The following is a 17,964-nucleotide window of genomic DNA, read 5'->3' on the forward strand; positions in this document are numbered from 1 at the left end:
AACAACACACACACACACACACACACAACAACACACACACAACACAACACACACAACACAACACACACAACACACACACAACAACAACACACAACAACAACACAACAACAACAACACACAACACAACAACAACACACACAGGTCTTAAAGCTGCACACAGGTTTAGACTTAAACTGACTCCTGTGAGATTTAATGTTCTCATGTTCTAATGTTGTGATGTTTTTGTGTTTCTGTGTTTTTTGTGTTTTCGTGTTTTTTTGTGTTTTTGTGTGTTTTGTGTTTTCGTGTTTTTTGTGTTTTTGTGTTTTTTGTGTTTCTGTGTTTTTGTGTTTTTCGTGTTTTTTTGTTTCTGTGTTTTTGTGTTTTCATGTTTCTGTATTTTTTGTGTTTCTGTGTTTTTGTGTTTTTTGTGTTTTTGTGTTTTTGTGTTTTTTGTGTTTTCATGTTTTTCATGTTTTTGTGTTTTCGTGTTTTTGTGTTTTTCGTGTTTTCATGTTTCTGTGTTTTTCATGTTTTCATGTTTCTGTGTTTTTCATGTTTTCGTGTTTCTGTGTTTTCATGTTTCTGTGTTTTTGTGTTTTCGTGTTTCAGAGTGTTTCTCTGGACCTCCTGAAGAGTCGCTCTCCACACAGCTCTGACATCGTGTTGGCGAATCGAAGAGCTGATGCATCATGGGAGACGTCTGTGTGCGACTCTGTGTCCTCCAGCTCCGGCTCCTCCTCCACCGTCTCCTGCAGAGACACCAGCTCTCCTGAAACGCACAAACACACACATATGAGACACACACATCTGATCATCTGAGCTGCTGTGGTCCCTCACACACACAGGTCTGTCACATGATCAGTTCATCAGTTTATTCATGGATCTACATTCTGGCTCCAGATTTACACAGTGAGCAGATTTTCAAAATAAAACACTGGGACGTCTCTGGTTTGTGGAGGTTGGTGAGAATAAAATAATGAAATGAGTGAAACATAATGAAGTAAAACTGTTGTGCACTGTGTTTTCTTTGTGTTTTGTCATTTTTAAGCAAATTTTCAGTATTTTACCCAAACAAATGTCAGTTTTTGTCTCTTTACTTTACTGTTTTACTCTGATTCATGAGCAGGTTTCACTTGGTGGAAACCGTGTGACGTGCAGCATTAGGATTCGTTCACTTGACAGTAGACGGGGACTTTTTTTATTGAACCAATCGCTGCTGTTTGGTCGTGACGTTTGTAATGCTCCCAATCCTATAGGAAGAAGAACAATAATGTTTTTCCCCGAGATCAAATTCAAACATTCTCTTTGTTCTGGTTTGAATCCTCGGGGATCTGGGGAACGTCTGTCTTCGTCTCCATCATCTCGACGCTTTGTTTACTGTTGTATTGTTCCACAAAAGGACGCAGACGCCACCACGACCACCTCATGACCTCACAGCTCACAGATGATTGGCCAAAGCGCCGTCTACTGTCTGGTGTTTTCTGATTCCTGATCTGGAGCCGGAGACAAATGAAAGTGAGGGAGGCACTAGGGGGCGCCAGACTGGACACTGCTGCAGGATCAGACTGGTCCAAAAACAGAGACACTGGGACATTTCTTGTATCAAACTGGGACAAATCAGTGGTTTTGTATAAATCTGTGGGACGGGGACACAGGATCAGGACGGGGACTGTCTCGGGGAAACAGGGACGACTGGACTCTAAGCCAGGTACAAAATAGGAAAAGGAATTTAATTATGGACAAAATAGTGAAATAAACCCCAGAATCATTAGAGTGAGAGAATATGAACATTTTAGTCTGTAAATGAGAATGAGGCTCACAGCAGCAGAGACAGAGACAAAGACAGAGACAGGGACAGAGACAGGGACAGGGACAGAGACAGGGACAGGACAGAGACAGGGACAGGGACAGAGACAGGGACAGGGACAGAGACAGACAGAGACAGGGACAGGGACAGAGACAGGGACAGGACAGGGACAGGACAGAGACAGGGACAGGGACAGGGACAGAGACAGGGACAGAGACAGAGACAGAGACAGGGACAGAGACAGGGACAGGGACAGAGACAGGGACAGAGACAGGGACAGGGACAGGACAGGGACAGGACAGGGACAGACAGGACAGGGACAGGACAGACAGGGACAGGGACAGGGACAGAGACAGGGACAGGGACAGAGACAGGGACAGAGACAGGGACAGAGACAGACAGACAGACAGGGACAGAGACAGGGACAGGGACAGGGACAGGGACAGACAGGGACAGAGACAGGGACAGAGACAGGGACAGGACAGGGACAGAGACAGGGACAGGACAGACAGACAGACAGGGACAGAGACAGAGACAGGGACAGGACAGAGGACAGAGACAGGGACAGAGACAGGGACAGGGACAGACAGACAGAGACAGACAGGGACAGGGACAGGGACAGACAGGGACAGGGAGAGACAGGGACAGAGACAGACAGAGACAGGGACAGAGACAGAGACAGAGAGACAGAGACAGGGACAGAGACAGGGACAGACAGACAGGACAGGGGACAGGGACAGGGACAGAGACAGGGACAGGGACAGAGACAGACAGGGACAGAGACAGGGACAGAGACAGGGACAGGGACAGAGACAGAGACAGGGACAGAGACAGAGGACAGAGAGACAGAGACAGTTTTTCAGTGTGAAGTGAACTGGAGCCAGGAGCGTGGCCGTGTTCACTTCCTGTTGGACGTGGTGGCGAGTGGGTCGGACGTGTCTGTGTGTGTGTGTGTGTGTGTGTGTGTGTGTAAGTGTGTGTGTGTGTGTGTGTGTGTAAGTGTGTGGGTGTGTGTGTGTGTCTGTGTGTGTAAGTGTGTGTGTGTGTGTGTCTGTGTGTGTAAGTGTGTGTGTGTGTGTAAGTGTGTGTGTGTGTGTGTGTGTGTGTGCGCGCAGGTGTGTGTGTGTGTGTGTGTGCGCAGGTGTGTGTGTGTGTGACACTGCACTGACCCAGGCCGGTGTTGAACTCCAGCGGGGTCAGGAAGCCGTTGCCGTGACGATCGAGACTCTCGAACACCGTCTCCAGCTGCTCCGGTGACAGAGGAACCTCACCCTCAAGTCTCTGCACAAAAACACCAAACATCAGACACGACGCACAACGGCAAAGTTTATTTTACTGATTTACTGCATGTCTCATTTGTCTGCTTGTGTGTTTGTCGTTCTAGGGACCTGCATGTCTCTCTTGTGTGTTTTTGTGTTGATGTGTGTTTGTGTGTCTGTGTGTCTGTATGGTTGTGTGTTTTGTCGTTCTGGGGACCTGCATGTGTCGTTTGGTGATGAATCCTTTAGCTTCTTTGTCACACAGTTCAAACAGTTCTTTAGTGTTCGTGTGTGTTTTTGTGTTGCTGTGTTTGTGCGTTTGTGTGTGTTTTGCCGTTGTGAGGACCTGTATGTCTCTCTTGGTGAAGACTTTTCCCTCCTTGTTTGTGTGTTTGTATGTTTGAATGTGTTTGTCGTTCTAGGGACCTGCATGTCTCTCTTGTGTGTTTTTGTGTTGATATGTGTCAGTGTGTTTGTATGTTTGTGTGTGTTTTGTCGTTCTAGGGACCTGCATGTCTCTTGTGTGTTTTTGTGTTGATATGTGTCTACGTGTTTGTGTGTTTTGTCGTTGTGAGGACCTGCATTTCTCTCTTGTGTGTTTTTGTGTTGATATGTGTCTACGTGTTTGTGTGTTTTGTTGTTGTGAGGACCTGCATGTCTCTCTTGTGTGTTTTTGTGTTGATATGTGTCTACGTGTTTGTGTGTTTTGTTGTTGTGAGGACATGCATGTCTCTCTTGTGTGTTTTTGTGTTGATATGTGTCTACGTGTTTGTGTGTTTTGTTGTTGTGAGGACATGCATGTCTCTCTTCTGTGTTTTTGTGTTGATATGTGTCTACGTGTTTGTGTATTTGTGTGTTTTGTCGTTGTGAGGACCTGCATGTCTCTTCTGTGTTTTTGTGTTGATATGTGTCTATGTGTTTGTGTATTTGTGTGTTTTGTCGTTGTGAGGACCTGCATGTCTCTCTTGGTGATGAATCCTTTCCCTTCTTTGTCGCACAGTTCAAACAGTTCTTTGGCTTTGCCCATGAGCGCCTCCTGTGGGCAGGAGGGTCCCTGCAGTTTTCCCGGGCTCCATCTACACCTGGGGCTGGCAGGAACGGGTTCAGCGCTGCCCTGCCCCACCAGCACCTGCCCGGAGTCCAGCACCTGCCCGGAGTCCAGCACCTGCCCAAAGTCCTGCACCTGCCCAGAGTCCAGCACCTGCCCAGACTCCAGCACCTGCCCAGACTCCAGCACCTGCCCAGAGTCCTGCACCTGCCCAGAGTCCTGCACCTGCCCAGAGTCCTGCACCTGCCCAGAGTCCTGCACCTGCCCAGGGTCCTGCACCTGCCCGCTGTCCGGCCAAAGGGACATTTCACTGCAGCAGAAGATCGATCTGTGAGGAGAGAAGAGGGTTCACACTGGAGCTCAAAAAACACAAACACACAAACACACAAACACACAAAAAACAAAAACATAAAAACACAAAAACACAAAAACATAAAAACATAAAAACACAAAAACACAAAAACACACAAAAACATAAAAACACAAAAAACACAAAACACAAAAACATAAAAACATAAAAACACAAAAACAAAAACATAAAAACACAAAAAACACAAAAACACAAAAACATAAAAACACAAAAACATAAAAACACAAAAACATAAAAAACATAAAAAACAAAAACATAAAAACACAAAAACACAAAAACACAAAAACATAAAAACAAAAACACAAACACAAAACATAAAAACACAAAACACAAAAACACAAAAACATAAAAACACAAAAACAAAACATAAAAAAACAAAAACAAAAAACACAAAAACATAAAAACACAAAAACATAAAAACACAAAAACAAAAACTAAGTCTATTGTTTGTGCTGCTTTAGTTTTGGAGATATTATCGATTCTTTTATTGGTCAAATTGGGGCAAACAGCCCCAGGAAGCTTCAAAATGAAATAAAATAAAAATAAAATAATGGAGTCAGTCGTTTCTGTTTGGTTTGTGTTGTAAAGTTTGTGCTTGTGTGATTCTGGTTCTTTAAATCGGAACAGTTTTATTTTAGGCTGATGATTCAAAATGAGAAACAGCAGAAATTTAAACCAATCGTTTGTGTTGTTTTGTGTTGTTTTGTGTGTGTCTGTTTCATTTGTGTGAGTTTATTTCTGAAATGATTCATGATTATTTTTGTGTAAATGATATTTTGGTCATTTCTGTTTCACTGACGCTGAAGAGGAGAGAAGAAGAGAAACGAGCTGAGGCTGTGGAAAAGTCTGTGTTTGCAGTAAATTTGTTTTGATTCAGATTTTATAACCCAGACTTTTACCGCACACAAACCTCACACAAATCTAAACTGTCAGATAAACGGAACTCTGTGGAACGCTCTCCTCTGTCCTCTTTTTGTTTCTCTCCCTCCCTCTGGCTCTTCTCTCTCTTTCTCTCTCTTCGTCTGTCGGGGCTTAAAGTTTTTTTACTGTTTGTTTTTCCTCCTTTGTCAAACATGATCTGTGAACGTCCAGCTGATCTACAGCTGTGCCCAGAGCTCACACCGCCCGGGAATTTAACCAACAACCAACAACAACCAGCAACAAACAGCAGCAGGACACTGTGGTCCACAACACCTGATATTAACTGTTTATTACACTGTTACTTATTACTCTATTACTTATTAAACTATTACCTAAGGTCCTGGATCAGCACAAACTGACTCCTGTGAACTTCAAGTCATGTTCTGATGTTCTGATGTTCTGAAGTTCTGATGTTCTGATGTTCTGATGTTCTGATGTTCTGATGTTCTGAATGTTCTGATGTTCTGATGTTCTAATGTTCTGATGTTCTGATGTTCTGATGTTCTGATGTTCTGAATGTTCTGATGTTCTGATGTTCTGATGTTCTAATGTTCTGATGTTCTGATGTTCTGATGTTCTGATGTTCTAATGTTCTGATGTTCTAATGTTCTGATGTTCTGATGTTCTAATGTTCTGATGTTCTAATGTTCCTGGTCACACTCAGAGCTGGAGTTGTGTTTGTTTGTGTGACTCTTTATTATTCGTCTGTCTCCATCCAAACCTCCAGACGCTCTGTTCCACCTTGTGATGTCATGAAGTTCTCAGCTCCTTTCACCTTTAGTTCAGTCGAGTTCGGCGACTCCACGACTGAAATGATCCAGGTGATTCTAGTGAAGGTGTGCGGAGTTTAAAATCACAGTGGAGCACTTCCTGTATCACCACATGATGACATCACAAGGTGGAACAGGGTGTTTTCAGTTTGAGAAAAGAGCTTGTGATAAATGTGCAGGTTTGTGTGAAACTTGAATGAAACAAAACAAAACAAAAAATGCAAAACAAAACACAAAACACACAACTGGAGTGTGTGTTTGTGATGAGGAAACTCATTATTACAACAAAGGTCAGAGGACAGAGTCACACGGGCAGTTTGTGTGTGTAGAGGATTTATGTGTGTACAGTTGTGTGTCCGTGTGTGTACAGTTGTGTGTGTAGAGGCCTTGTGTGTGTACTGTTGTGTGTATAGTTGTGTGTACAGTGGTGTGTGGAGGATTAGTGCAGTGTTAACAGGATGTGAGCAGGATGGAGTCATGTGAGGCTCTCTGCTCCATAAACCCGACCCGGAGACGAGATGCAAAACCGACATTTGCAAAAGTTTTACATGTGAAGCAGCAGCTCCCAGTTTAATGAAACTCAGTCTAGAACAAATCTGTCGTCACAAACAAAAGAGAATCACTGTGAAAATCCCTCAGGTTCAATTAAAAAATGCAGAATTGCACAAAAGTTTGGCCAAAATGTAAAATCTAAAAACTTAAATCTGATTTAAAAGTAGAAAAATGATGTGTCCAGCAGAAGATCATTTTACTGGACAAGTTCTTTTCAAATAATCGACTCTAGACGAGACTGAAGCGTCTGAGGTCAGAGGTCATGGCTGGAAATGAGTTTATGGAGGAAAACTTAGAAATAAACAAACTTAAAAACAGTTTAGGATGAATGTTCACGGCCTGATCATAAACTTTCAGATGCCAAATTCTAGATACAAATGTTTGAAATCAGAGTGAGAAGATCATAAATCTGAACACAACATGAAAAACCTGATATAAAGTTAAAATTTTGGCCAGACTGAAGAAATTTGCAGAGACGAGTCCAAATCCAACAGATGCTGAATGAAATGTCGGTGTTTTGAAAATGTTTCTTCATCATAAAGAACAAACTGGTTCAAACTAAACTCTTGATGATCATTTGTGTTTTTTGTTTTTCTGTGTTTCCTCCTTCGCAGGTGAATGTTGCTCTTGTTTGGTTCTTGGCACTTGGGACGTGTTTTTCTTGAATAATTCCAGATCTTTTCCTGTGTGAACTTTCTACACAATAATAATAATAAAAACATTTTTCAGAAGTTGAAACTTTATAAAAGTGCAGTTGGATTGTGAAAGTTCTGAGGAGATAAAGAGTCAACAGACTCATCAGATTTAAACTCACACAACTTCTGATTCTCCAAAACCACAAGAGCAAAGATCAAATCATCATAAAACACACGCACGCGCTTCTGTCACGCAGCTCCGGGTCACGCGCGGAAAAAACCCGTGAACTTAGAACCACGAAGATAAAAGTGAAAACAACAACGACACGAGTCAAACTAAACTTCACTTTTCACTTTTCATGAACCGAGAGCCGCGGCTCAAAGAGCCACACAAGTGGAAGTTTCCTGAAGCGCAGAGCCGCAGAAAAACAGAAGCGAATTTGTCTTTTTCAAGTTAAACTCAAATAAAAAACAAAAGCGGAAAAGAAAGTCTCGGTTTCAGTTTAGAGTTTAGAGTTTAGTTTTAGTGAAATAAACGCGCGTGTCAGAGACTCACCTCCGCGGTCCTGCGCTGACAGGTGTTCTGACAGGTGCTGTGACAGGTGCCTCTGACAGGTGCCTCTGCCCCTGCTGTTCCACACCCGGCCACAGGGGGGCAGCACGCACGGGCGGCACGCGCGGCCGCAGCGGGAGCGCGCAGCCGAGTTTACCGTAATGTTCAGTGTAAAGCAGCAGAAACAGCTCAGGAGTCGGAAAAAATAATAATAAAATAAAATAAAATTACTAATATTAATACTACTACTAATAATAATAATCTCCGAAATATTTGAAATGAGTAAACAGAATAATGATCTGTGTTTGTTCCCGGTGGATATATTAATATAAGTGACATATTAATATAAGTGTCTCCGTCAGGTGACGGTGCGTTCGTTCTTGGACATTCATGGACATAAACAGTTTAATTCTGCAGTGAATTTTCCTTTATGTCATTTTGAGAAGAAAAGTCCTGACAGATACAGACATTATATGTCCATCTAAACCTTTTATTTAAATTTAAATCTTTTTTTTTTTTTTTTTTTTGGCCCTGGTTTTACGTAATTGTCTGTCTGTTAAAAGAATCCTCAAAGGAGCTCTGTAACTTTTATCATATTTAATCATAAAACCTCAGAGGTTTACGGTAAACTTTTACAGTCGTATTTACGGTAAAAGTTCGTTGCCATGGAGCTCCGGAAATACACGAACACGCGCCCTGAACGAGCCGCTTTGTTTTTCACTTTTGATCATCGGAAAATCTGAAAATACTTCTACAGATTCTGAGTTTAAGATTCGAGGAGAAAAACGGAACATTTCGTGTTTTTGACTTTTCCGTGTGCGTGTGCGTGATGTGCGCAGATTACGACAACAGAAGAAGAAGAAGAGTTTGTGCAGCGCAGATTACGCACTTAATCCAAACTGTGTTTTTATTCGTCCAGGAGTTTGAGAGAAGCACAATCCAAAGATTAACCTGATCTGTGTTTGTGAGTTTGGACTCTTCGTCCTCACGAGTCTGAGCCGAGACTGAACACTCCAGAGTCTGAGGTCTACAGGGTTTGGGTTCTTCAGGGTTCCGGTTCTGGAGGTTCTGGAGGTTGTGGAGGTTGTGGAGGTTGTGGAGGTGGAGCAGTGAGGATCTAAACATGAGCAGAGTGCTGTGGAGCAGGAGTCTGGTTGTGTTGGACTTTGTGTTGTGAAGATGCTGCAGACTGGAAACTTCTCCCTGGTGCTGCTGGTGCAGCTTTGCCTTTTGTCGTACGATCTGTTTGTGAACTCGTTCAGTGAACTTCTGAGAACAGCTCCGGTCGTGCAGCTCGTGCTCTTCATGTAAGAAACATTTATTCTGTGTATTTTTGTGGAAGATGAAGCAGAGTCTTCAGTCTTCAGTTTGTTCTATCGTCTCTTCTGTTGCAGAATCCAGGACATCTCCATCCTCTTCAACATGATCGTGATTCTTCTGATGATGTTCAACACTTACGTGTTCCAGGTGGGGCTGGTGTCTCTGCTCGTCGAGCGTTTCAGAGCTCTGCTCGTGTTTGCGTCGCTCTATCTGACCCTGAGCATCTGCCTGCACTGCTGGATCCTGGTGAGTCGCACCACAACACAAACTGTATAAAGACGAGATATACATATATATATATATATATATATATATATATATATATATATACACACACACACACACACTCAGAATACAAACTGTACATAGAATATCTCTCCTCTCAGTCACACACTGCACAGTGTCGTTATACAGTCTATTCTCTCACTCACAGTACAAACTATATAAAGTCTATATATACATCATATATATACTCATTCAGAACACAAACTCTCTGTCCTGTCACTCTCACACTGTACAGTTTCTATATAAAGTCGACTCTTGTTGTTTGTGTGTTTATGTCTGTAGATTTAGACTCTCAGACTGTACAGTGTGTTTTTGTCGGTGGTTTTCAGATTCTGAAGTGTGTTTGTGTCAAACTCAGACGAGACGAGAGACAAATTTCTCTGTTAGTCACTTTGTATTTTACCATGAAATATCCAAAAGGTAAATTCACCTAATATTTTCAATTATGAGTCCCTGCTTAGACTGCTGCCTCCGCGACCCGGCTCCGGTTAAGCGGAAGAAAATGGAATGGAATGGAATTTTCAATTATTAACTAAACCTCCAAACTCTCTAGATTAAAACAGAATTTTGGATTTTAACAATTTAAATTTTAGCTGCTCACATCTGTGTTTATTAATATCATCACCTGAAACCAACAACAACAGAAACAAACACAGAAACAGACACAGAGAGAAACTACAGTGTCACTCACTCTGTACGTCTGTATATAATCTATACTCACAGACTGTATGTCTGTATATAATCTATACTCACTCTCTGTACGTCTGTATATAATCTATACTCACTCTGTATGTCTGTATATAATCTATACTCACAGACTGTACGTCTGTATATAATCTATACTCACAGACTGTATGTCTGTATATAATCTATACTCACTCTCTGTACGTCTGTATATAATCTATACTCACTCTCTGTACGTCTGTATATAATCTATACTCACTCTCTGTACGTCTGTATATAATCTATACTCACTCTCTGTACGTCTGTATATAATCTATACTCACTCTCTGTACGTCTGTATATAATCTATACTCACAGACTGTATGTCTGTATATAATCTATACTCACAGACTCTGTACGTCTGTATATAATCTATACTCACAGACTGTATGTCTGTATATAATCTATACTCACTCACTCTGTACGTCTGTATATAATCTATACTCACAGACTGTACGTCTGTATATAATCTATACTCACTCTCTGTACGTCTGTATATAATCTATACTCACTCTCTGTACGTCTGTATATAATCTATACTCACTCTGTATGTCTGTATATAATCTATACTCACAGACTGTACGTCTGTATATAATCTATACTCACTCTCTGTACGTCTGTATATAATCTATACTCACTCTCTGTACGTCTGTATATAATCTATACTCACTCTGTATGTCTGTATATAATCTATACTCACTCTCTGTACGTCTGTATATAATCTATACTCACTCTGTACGTCTGTATATAATCTATACTCACAGACTGTACGTCTGTATATAATCTATACTCACAGACTGTACGTCTGTATATAATCTATACTCACTCTGTACGTCTGTATATAATCTATACTCACTCTCTGTACGTCTGTATATAATCTATACTCACTCTCTGTACGTCTGTATATAATCTATACTCACAGACTGTATACGTCTGTATATAATCTATACTCACAGACTGTACTGTATACGTCTGTATATAATCTATACTCACAGACTGTACGTCTGTATATAATCTATACTCACAGACTGTACGTCTGTATATAATCTATACTCACAGACTGTACGTCTGTATATAATCTATACTCACTCTGTATGTCTGTATATAATCTATACTCACTCTCTGTACGTCTGTATATAATCTATACTCACAGACTGTACGTCTGTATATAATCTATACTCACAGACTGTACTGTATACGTCTGTATATAATCTATACTCACAGACTGTACGTCTGTATATAATCTATACTCACAGACTGTACGTCTGTATATAATCTATACTCACAGACTGTACTGTATACGTCTGTATATAATCTATACTCACAGACTGTACGTCTGTATATAATCTATACTCACTCTCTGTACGTCTGTATATAATCTATACTCACTCTGTATGTCTGTATATAATCTATACTCACTCTCTGTACGTCTGTATATAATCTATACTCACAGACTGTATACGTCTGTATATAATCTATACTCACAGACTGTACGTCTGTATATAATCTATACTCACAGACTGTACGTCTGTATATAATCTATACTCACAGACTGTACTGTATACGTCTGTATATAATCTATACTCACAGACTGTACGTCTGTATATAATCTATACTCACAGACTGTATACGTCTGTATATAATCTATACTCACAGACTGTATACGTCTGTATATAATCTATACTCACAGACTGTACGTCTGTATATAATCTATACTCACAGACTGTACTGTATACGTCTGTATACATGTGTTCAGTGTATTTGTATCTTTACAGCGTCTTTACTCTCAGTTCAGTTTACATCTGTTCACAGTTTATAGTTTCACTCAAATCTGTTTGGATTCTTCTTCTTCTTCTCGTGTTTCTGGTCAGAACCTGCGCTGGGTGGAGTCTGATGTGTTTGTTTGGACGGACGGTCTTCAGGCTCTGTTTGTGTTCCAGAGGACAGGTGAGGCCCTGTCAGTCCCTGTCAGTCCCTGCCCATTTGAAACATTTATATAATTCATATTAATTGTTTGTGTTTGTGTTTGTTCCAGTGGCCGTGTTTTATTATTATCTGTACAAACGCACGTCAGAGTTTATGGGCGACCCGCGGCTCTACGAGGACTCGCAGTGGCTCCGTGACGCTTTTTCCAAAGCGCGAGAATGAATAAAGAGATTTAAGGACAATTTCTCAGAACCTGTGACTCTGAGTTTGGAGCAGCGGCTCTAATCAAAGTCTGAGTCACTCACCAAAACAAGTGACTGTCCAGAGTCTCCAGAGTCTCGGCTGAATCTGATTCTGCTGTTTTTATCCTTAAATGTCACATTTTGTCACTTGTCACACACAGTGTGTGTATCTGTGTGTATGTGTGTGTGTTTCTTTGCCTTATTGTCTCTTGTGATCACATTCTTCTGTTTTGGTGCCTCTGTTTTTATAATTAAACAATGGCCTCAGCGTTGTTTGTGCGTGTATGTGTGTGTGTGTGTGCATGTGTGCGTGTGTGTGTATAATCCGTGTCCAAACTCCACGTGCGTCAGATTTAACCTGCAGACGCTGAGACGTCTGCTCTAAATGTGACGGTCAGATTAATGGAGGATTGGGGAGTTAAGGGACGTTTACAGAGACAAAAATAGATTTTTGAAGACCTCACTCTGCCAAATCCTCACAGCCGGAGAATTAAGACTTTTAATGTCACTGTTTATTTATAAAGGCACAATAAAGGTTAAGTCAGTTTTGTGTTTTAATCATTTTCTTAAATCTGAGCGTCTCATTCAGAGCAGCAAAGACAAAATACTGGAAATAAAAAGAAGCAGAACATGAGCCCAGATTCAAACATTTCTATTTTCTACAAAAAAAAAGAAATGAGCCACAAACACAAATTTATTACAAATTTTTTAATTTCCTTAGGAAAAAAAATCAGTCCGTATGATCCCAAAACAGAGTCAGTGCCGTCGCTTCAATAGATCCATGTTCTGTGACGTTCTGTGACGTTCTCACCGCTGGAATGTTGTCTTCAGGAAAAATAAAACTGCAAGAAAAAACAGGCACAAAATATTTTCAATAGGAACATTACAGGCCACAAGGGGGCGCCATCCAAGAACTTTAGTCATTTTGGTCTTAACAGGAAATGAAGAGAAGCTCCTAAAAACAACTACGACACAGAGACTCGTGGAGTTTGTTTTAAATACGTCTTTGACTTTTACTCTGCAACGATTCAGTTTCACATAAACACAAGAAGAAAAACTGCAGATTCTTGGGAACAGAACATGAACATTTATCAGGACTCTGGGATTATGGGAATGATAACGAGGCACAATTATTTTATTGCTCTAAAATAAGTGAAGAAACGTCTGGGACTTTTCAGTAAAACAGCACAAGACTCGTCTGGACTCATTTGTTTCACGTGTCCTTATATGTGTATAAAACCAGGACTAAACCAGGACTAAACCAGGACCATGTGTGTACACTAGTGTCTGTGCTCTTACACTTGTTCTGATGCAGCCCCAGGTCGTTCTAAACACATTTAGGAAAGGCTGGAAAGGTTCTAAAGGTTCTGAAGGTTCTGAAGGTTCTGCTCAGTCAGTGGGACTGTGACCGGTTCACACGAGGATCTGGTTTGGACACTGGTTCTGGTCTTGATCAGGATGTGATTTTCGATCCTCTCGTGTGGAGTTTTACCTTCATACGTAGATGCCGACCCAGAGAAGCAGAAACAAAACGCCGAAGCCCATGAAGAGCGACGCCACCAGAGAGATGAGCAGCTCCTTGTACACGTCCCTCGTGTACTTCGTGGACGTCACTTCATAACTGAGCTCCAGTTCAGGAACAAAACTCAACCACAAGTGTTTTAGATTCTACAAAATGAAAACGTGTTTTCTGAAGAGAGTCAGGAGCTTTTTCATTTACAAACATCATGAACAAACACTGAACCCTGAACCCTGAGGAGCAGATTTATCCTGAAGACACATGAATGAAAAACAGGGAGAACGATGAAAGACGATGAAATCTTTAAGAGATTAAAGATTCTTCAAACATCAATCAGTCCAAATAAACTTCAGACTTTCAGAGAGAAGAAACGACGAGAACATGGAGAAAAACTCTGGAAATCCAATTTGCAGAAACCTCTGATTTACCGTAAGTTTTTTAAATCTTTTATTCTTCCATTCTTTTCCAACCAGATTTTATGACTTTACTGAAGCTCGGGTCTTTAGGCCGTTATTTGTATTTGTTATTTTGGTATTTATCCTTAAAAGTCTTTTAATCTGTCTTTATGTATATTTATGTATGTGTATATATATAAATAGTTTTTGCATGAGCTCCCCCTGCAGGTGGAGTCTTGTCACTGCAGTTTGAGTGGTATTAGAATTGTCAATGATGCAGTTTACTAAACCCCGACAAATGTTCTTTTAATTAAATTAAATTCACGATCTTGTTGAGGTCAGAACTGCATTTGTGATGTTTAATAATAATAATAATAATAATCATCAGGTCCCTCACAGAGTCCAGGAGATGTTCAAACCCAGAGAGAGTGAGAACATCTGAGAGGATCGAGTCTTTTTCATAAATTTGACGTGAGGAGCAGGAGCAGCTCGACGTGTCCGTGTGTCTCCAACAGACGTGTTCATCTGTGCAACCGTCTGGACCAAACTTTAAAACACTCTACAACAATTTTTACACATTTAAATATATATTTAAATAAATTAAAAAAAATATATATATATATACACACACACACACACACAAGACCAGAATTATAGAGAAATACAATAAATGATGTTTCTTACTTTATGAAACTGACAGATGAACTAAAACCACCAAATACACAAAGTGTCTGTGTGTTTATATAACAATATGTGTGAATATTAATGTGTGTGTGTCTCTGTTGTTGTGCGTCTGTTGTGCGTCTGTTGTGCGTCTGTTGTGCGTCTGTTGTGCGTCTGTTGTGCGTCTGTTGTGCGTCTGTTGTGCGTCTGTTGTGCGTCTGTGCTGCACGTTTTGTGTTTCGTTGAAGGATACACGAAGAACCACGCGGTGAAGAACATGCCGATGGCGAGCAGGACCACGGTGAGATGTGGGAACACGGCCGGGTTCACCGGGCTCGTGTAACGGGTCATGGCCTCGAGCTCCTGCACACACAGAAACAAAAAACATGAAACACCAGAGAAACACCAGAGAAACACCAGAGAAACACCAGAGAAACACCAGAGAAACACCAGAGAACACCAGAGAAACATGAGATTTCAGCACAACAAAGAACAACAACGAGACATTTCACCACAAACAAAACACTGTTAACAGAAACTCTACAGAAAACATGACACAAACTGGATTATTTCCACAGTATTTTGTTTCAAGGTCCCACATAACACACAAAACCGACAATCACTGACAAAACTGTGTGTTAAACCAGGACTGAACCAGGACTTTCTAACTGTGTTTTCATGGTTGAGGTTTGATGGATAATTTGACGTCTGTGGTTTATTTGATCGTGTTAATAAAAAAAAAAAAGGAGGGAATCTGAGCATTTAGTTTTATATTATTTATTTTTTTTTTTTTACAGAGTATTAAAATCTCATTTTGTAATGTTTGATTTGTCTGTGAATCTGTGATCCCCGTCCTTTCCCTGTGTCCCCTGTCCCCGACATTTATACAAAACCACTGATTTGTCCCAGTTTATACAAGAAATGTCCCAGTGTCTCTATTTTTGTCCAATCTGATCTAAACCAGGTCTAAACCAGGTCTAAACCAGGACTAAACCAGGACTAAAACCAGGACTGAAACTGGACTATCACAATTCATGAACAATCTGATCCTGCAACAGTAAAGAGAAGCAGAAATTGTCATTAGTTTTGCCAAAAAACAGAAAAATGTGTTTGTGAATGAAAAAAAAGAAAAAAAAAAAAAAAGTCTCTCAGATTCAAACACGAAAATGCACAAAGTTCCATCCTCTTTTATTATTTTATTAATATTAAACATCTAAACCCGGAGTGCTTCAGTTTAGACTTTTATAAATCTGTTCATTCTGAGCTTTTATTTTCGTGTTTCAGATTTTTTTTCTCTGAATTTAACGCAACATTTTTGCTTTGCTCCATTAAACTGCGTTTTAATAAATATTCACTTATTAATAAAAAAAAGGAAACGACAGACGAAGAAAAACAATGATTATGAAGGAAGAACCTGGTAGATTTACAGTTTAAAATGAAAAATAAAAGAATAAATGAATAAAAAGATGAAAGAGAATCCCGCAGGTTCACGCGCCGCAATTTAACACGAATCTGACAAAAACTGCAAATAAAACGCAACATCCCGGAACTTTACACGCAAATGAAGATATTTACACCAATACAAACACGTGCAGACCGTAAAAACGCATCTGAACAGAATAAAAAGTGAAATCTCACCATTTTGCGGCGGGTTCGGTTCGTAAAGGCGAAGCTGAAAAGGCCACGTACTGACTAACACTTCCGGGTTCCGCAGTGACGCCATCACGTACAGCGTCTCTTTTACGTTTTTATTGTTTATTTTTTTATTTTATTTATTTGCGTTTCGTAGGCTATGAATGTCTTTTTATCATTTTTATCAACGTTTTTATTTGTGGTAAAAAAAACAAAAAAAAAAGTTTTGTAGGGGATAAATATCTTTTTTTTTTTATTGTACATTTTCAGTCACAAACAAATACTTTATAACACTATGGCACTTTATAAAAGTAAACATTTCATATGAAAATAAAATAAATGCATAATAAACACAACAGTGAATAAAAACATATTTACATATAAATATATAAAAGGGTCAAAGCTGTAACTTAAAGGAATAAATAAAAATAATGTTAAAAGGACAAAAGAAAACCAGCCTCTTTTACATCCTGTTTGTTTTTCCTTGTTTTCTTCTTAAATTTGTTCTGTCATTCTGCGTAACATTTTTTATGTTTTCTATCAAAATGATGAGCTCTAACTGATCAAGAGAATAAAAGTTGTTTGTGACGTAATAATAACGTGTTTATTTTAATAATGAGGCTCATTATGTCGAGGACCAGATTTTCAAAATAAAACTCTGGGACGTTTCTGGTTTGTGGACGTAAAAATAAAATAATGAAACGAGTGAAACTTTTTTACTTATGACTTAATGAAGTAAAAGTGTTTTGCACTCGGCTCTAACGTGACTCACTTTAGTGTTGTTTGTTTTTTGTCTTTTATTTGACGTTAATTCTCTTTTTCCAGTTCGTCGTTTGAACCACACGCGGAATTTTCCAGAAGCATCAATAATTAAAAAGTTTCACTGAAACGAGAACGAAGAGACAAAGAACAGATCAGATCACACCAGACAGGGACGCACCTGTCCTACAGGGACGCACCTGTCCTACAGGGACGCACACACATACACACTCACACACACACACACACACACACACACACACACACACACACACACACACACACACACACATCACACTCACACACACACACACACACACACACACACACACACACACACACACACACACACACACACACACACACACACACACACACACACACACACACACACACACACACACACACACACACTTGTCGTGCTCGTTGTGCTGGTGCCTGTGCACACACACACACACACACACACACACACACACACACACACACACACACACACACACACACACGCTGGTGCACTGTGCTTAGACAACAGAGCCTCAGTTCTGTTTAGAATGTCATAAATATTTGTTGGACTTGTGAATCTCACGTTCACATTTGCATGTA

General features: G+C 40.2%; 3 protein-coding genes across 3 annotated transcripts in view; 1 reads left to right on the forward strand and 2 right to left on the reverse strand.

Annotated features, from left to right (window-relative positions):
- Window positions 1–9,022, reverse strand: part of cracr2b (calcium release activated channel regulator 2B) — a 15,425-nt gene extending 6,403 nt beyond the window's left edge. Inside the window, exons 1-5 of the mRNA XM_055155937.1 lie at window positions 8,849–9,022; window positions 7,901–8,085; window positions 4,001–4,424; window positions 2,959–3,070; window positions 607–751 (exon numbers count right to left, since the gene is read on the reverse strand). Coding sequence (XP_055011912.1) covers window positions 607–751; window positions 2,959–3,070; window positions 4,001–4,424; window positions 7,901–8,085; window positions 8,849–9,022 — 1,040 coding nt within the window. The remainder of the gene's footprint in view (window positions 1–606; window positions 752–2,958; window positions 3,071–4,000; window positions 4,425–7,900; window positions 8,086–8,848) is intronic.
- On the forward strand, window positions 8,585–12,442 carry tmem138 (transmembrane protein 138). The gene is made up of 4 exons (XM_020933073.2): window positions 8,585–9,204; window positions 9,292–9,463; window positions 12,097–12,172; window positions 12,261–12,442. Exons 1-4 carry the CDS (start codon window positions 9,077–9,079, stop codon window positions 12,371–12,373), a joined length of 489 nt encoding a protein of 162 aa, XP_020788732.1. The 5' UTR covers window positions 8,585–9,076; the 3' UTR covers window positions 12,374–12,442.
- A 644-nt stretch (window positions 12,443–13,086) lies between these two features.
- On the reverse strand, window positions 13,087–16,684 carry tmem258 (transmembrane protein 258). Its single transcript, XM_020933071.2, has 4 exons — window positions 16,609–16,684; window positions 15,224–15,333; window positions 13,886–14,014; window positions 13,087–13,235 (listed from the first exon to the last, which is right to left on the reverse strand). The coding sequence occupies exons 1-3, from the start codon at window positions 16,609–16,611 to the stop codon at window positions 13,888–13,890; spliced, it is 240 nt and encodes a 79-aa protein (XP_020788730.1). The 5' UTR covers window positions 16,612–16,684; the 3' UTR covers window positions 13,087–13,235; window positions 13,886–13,887.
- Between the last annotated feature and the right edge of the window lie 1,280 nt (window positions 16,685–17,964).

Source organism: Boleophthalmus pectinirostris, unplaced genomic scaffold (assembly GCF_026225935.1).
Source record: "Boleophthalmus pectinirostris isolate CB_2022bp ecotype Guang Dong unplaced genomic scaffold, ASM2622593v1 HiC_scaffold_2, whole genome shotgun sequence".
Classification (NCBI taxonomy): domain Eukaryota; kingdom Metazoa; phylum Chordata; class Actinopteri; order Gobiiformes; family Gobiidae; genus Boleophthalmus; species Boleophthalmus pectinirostris.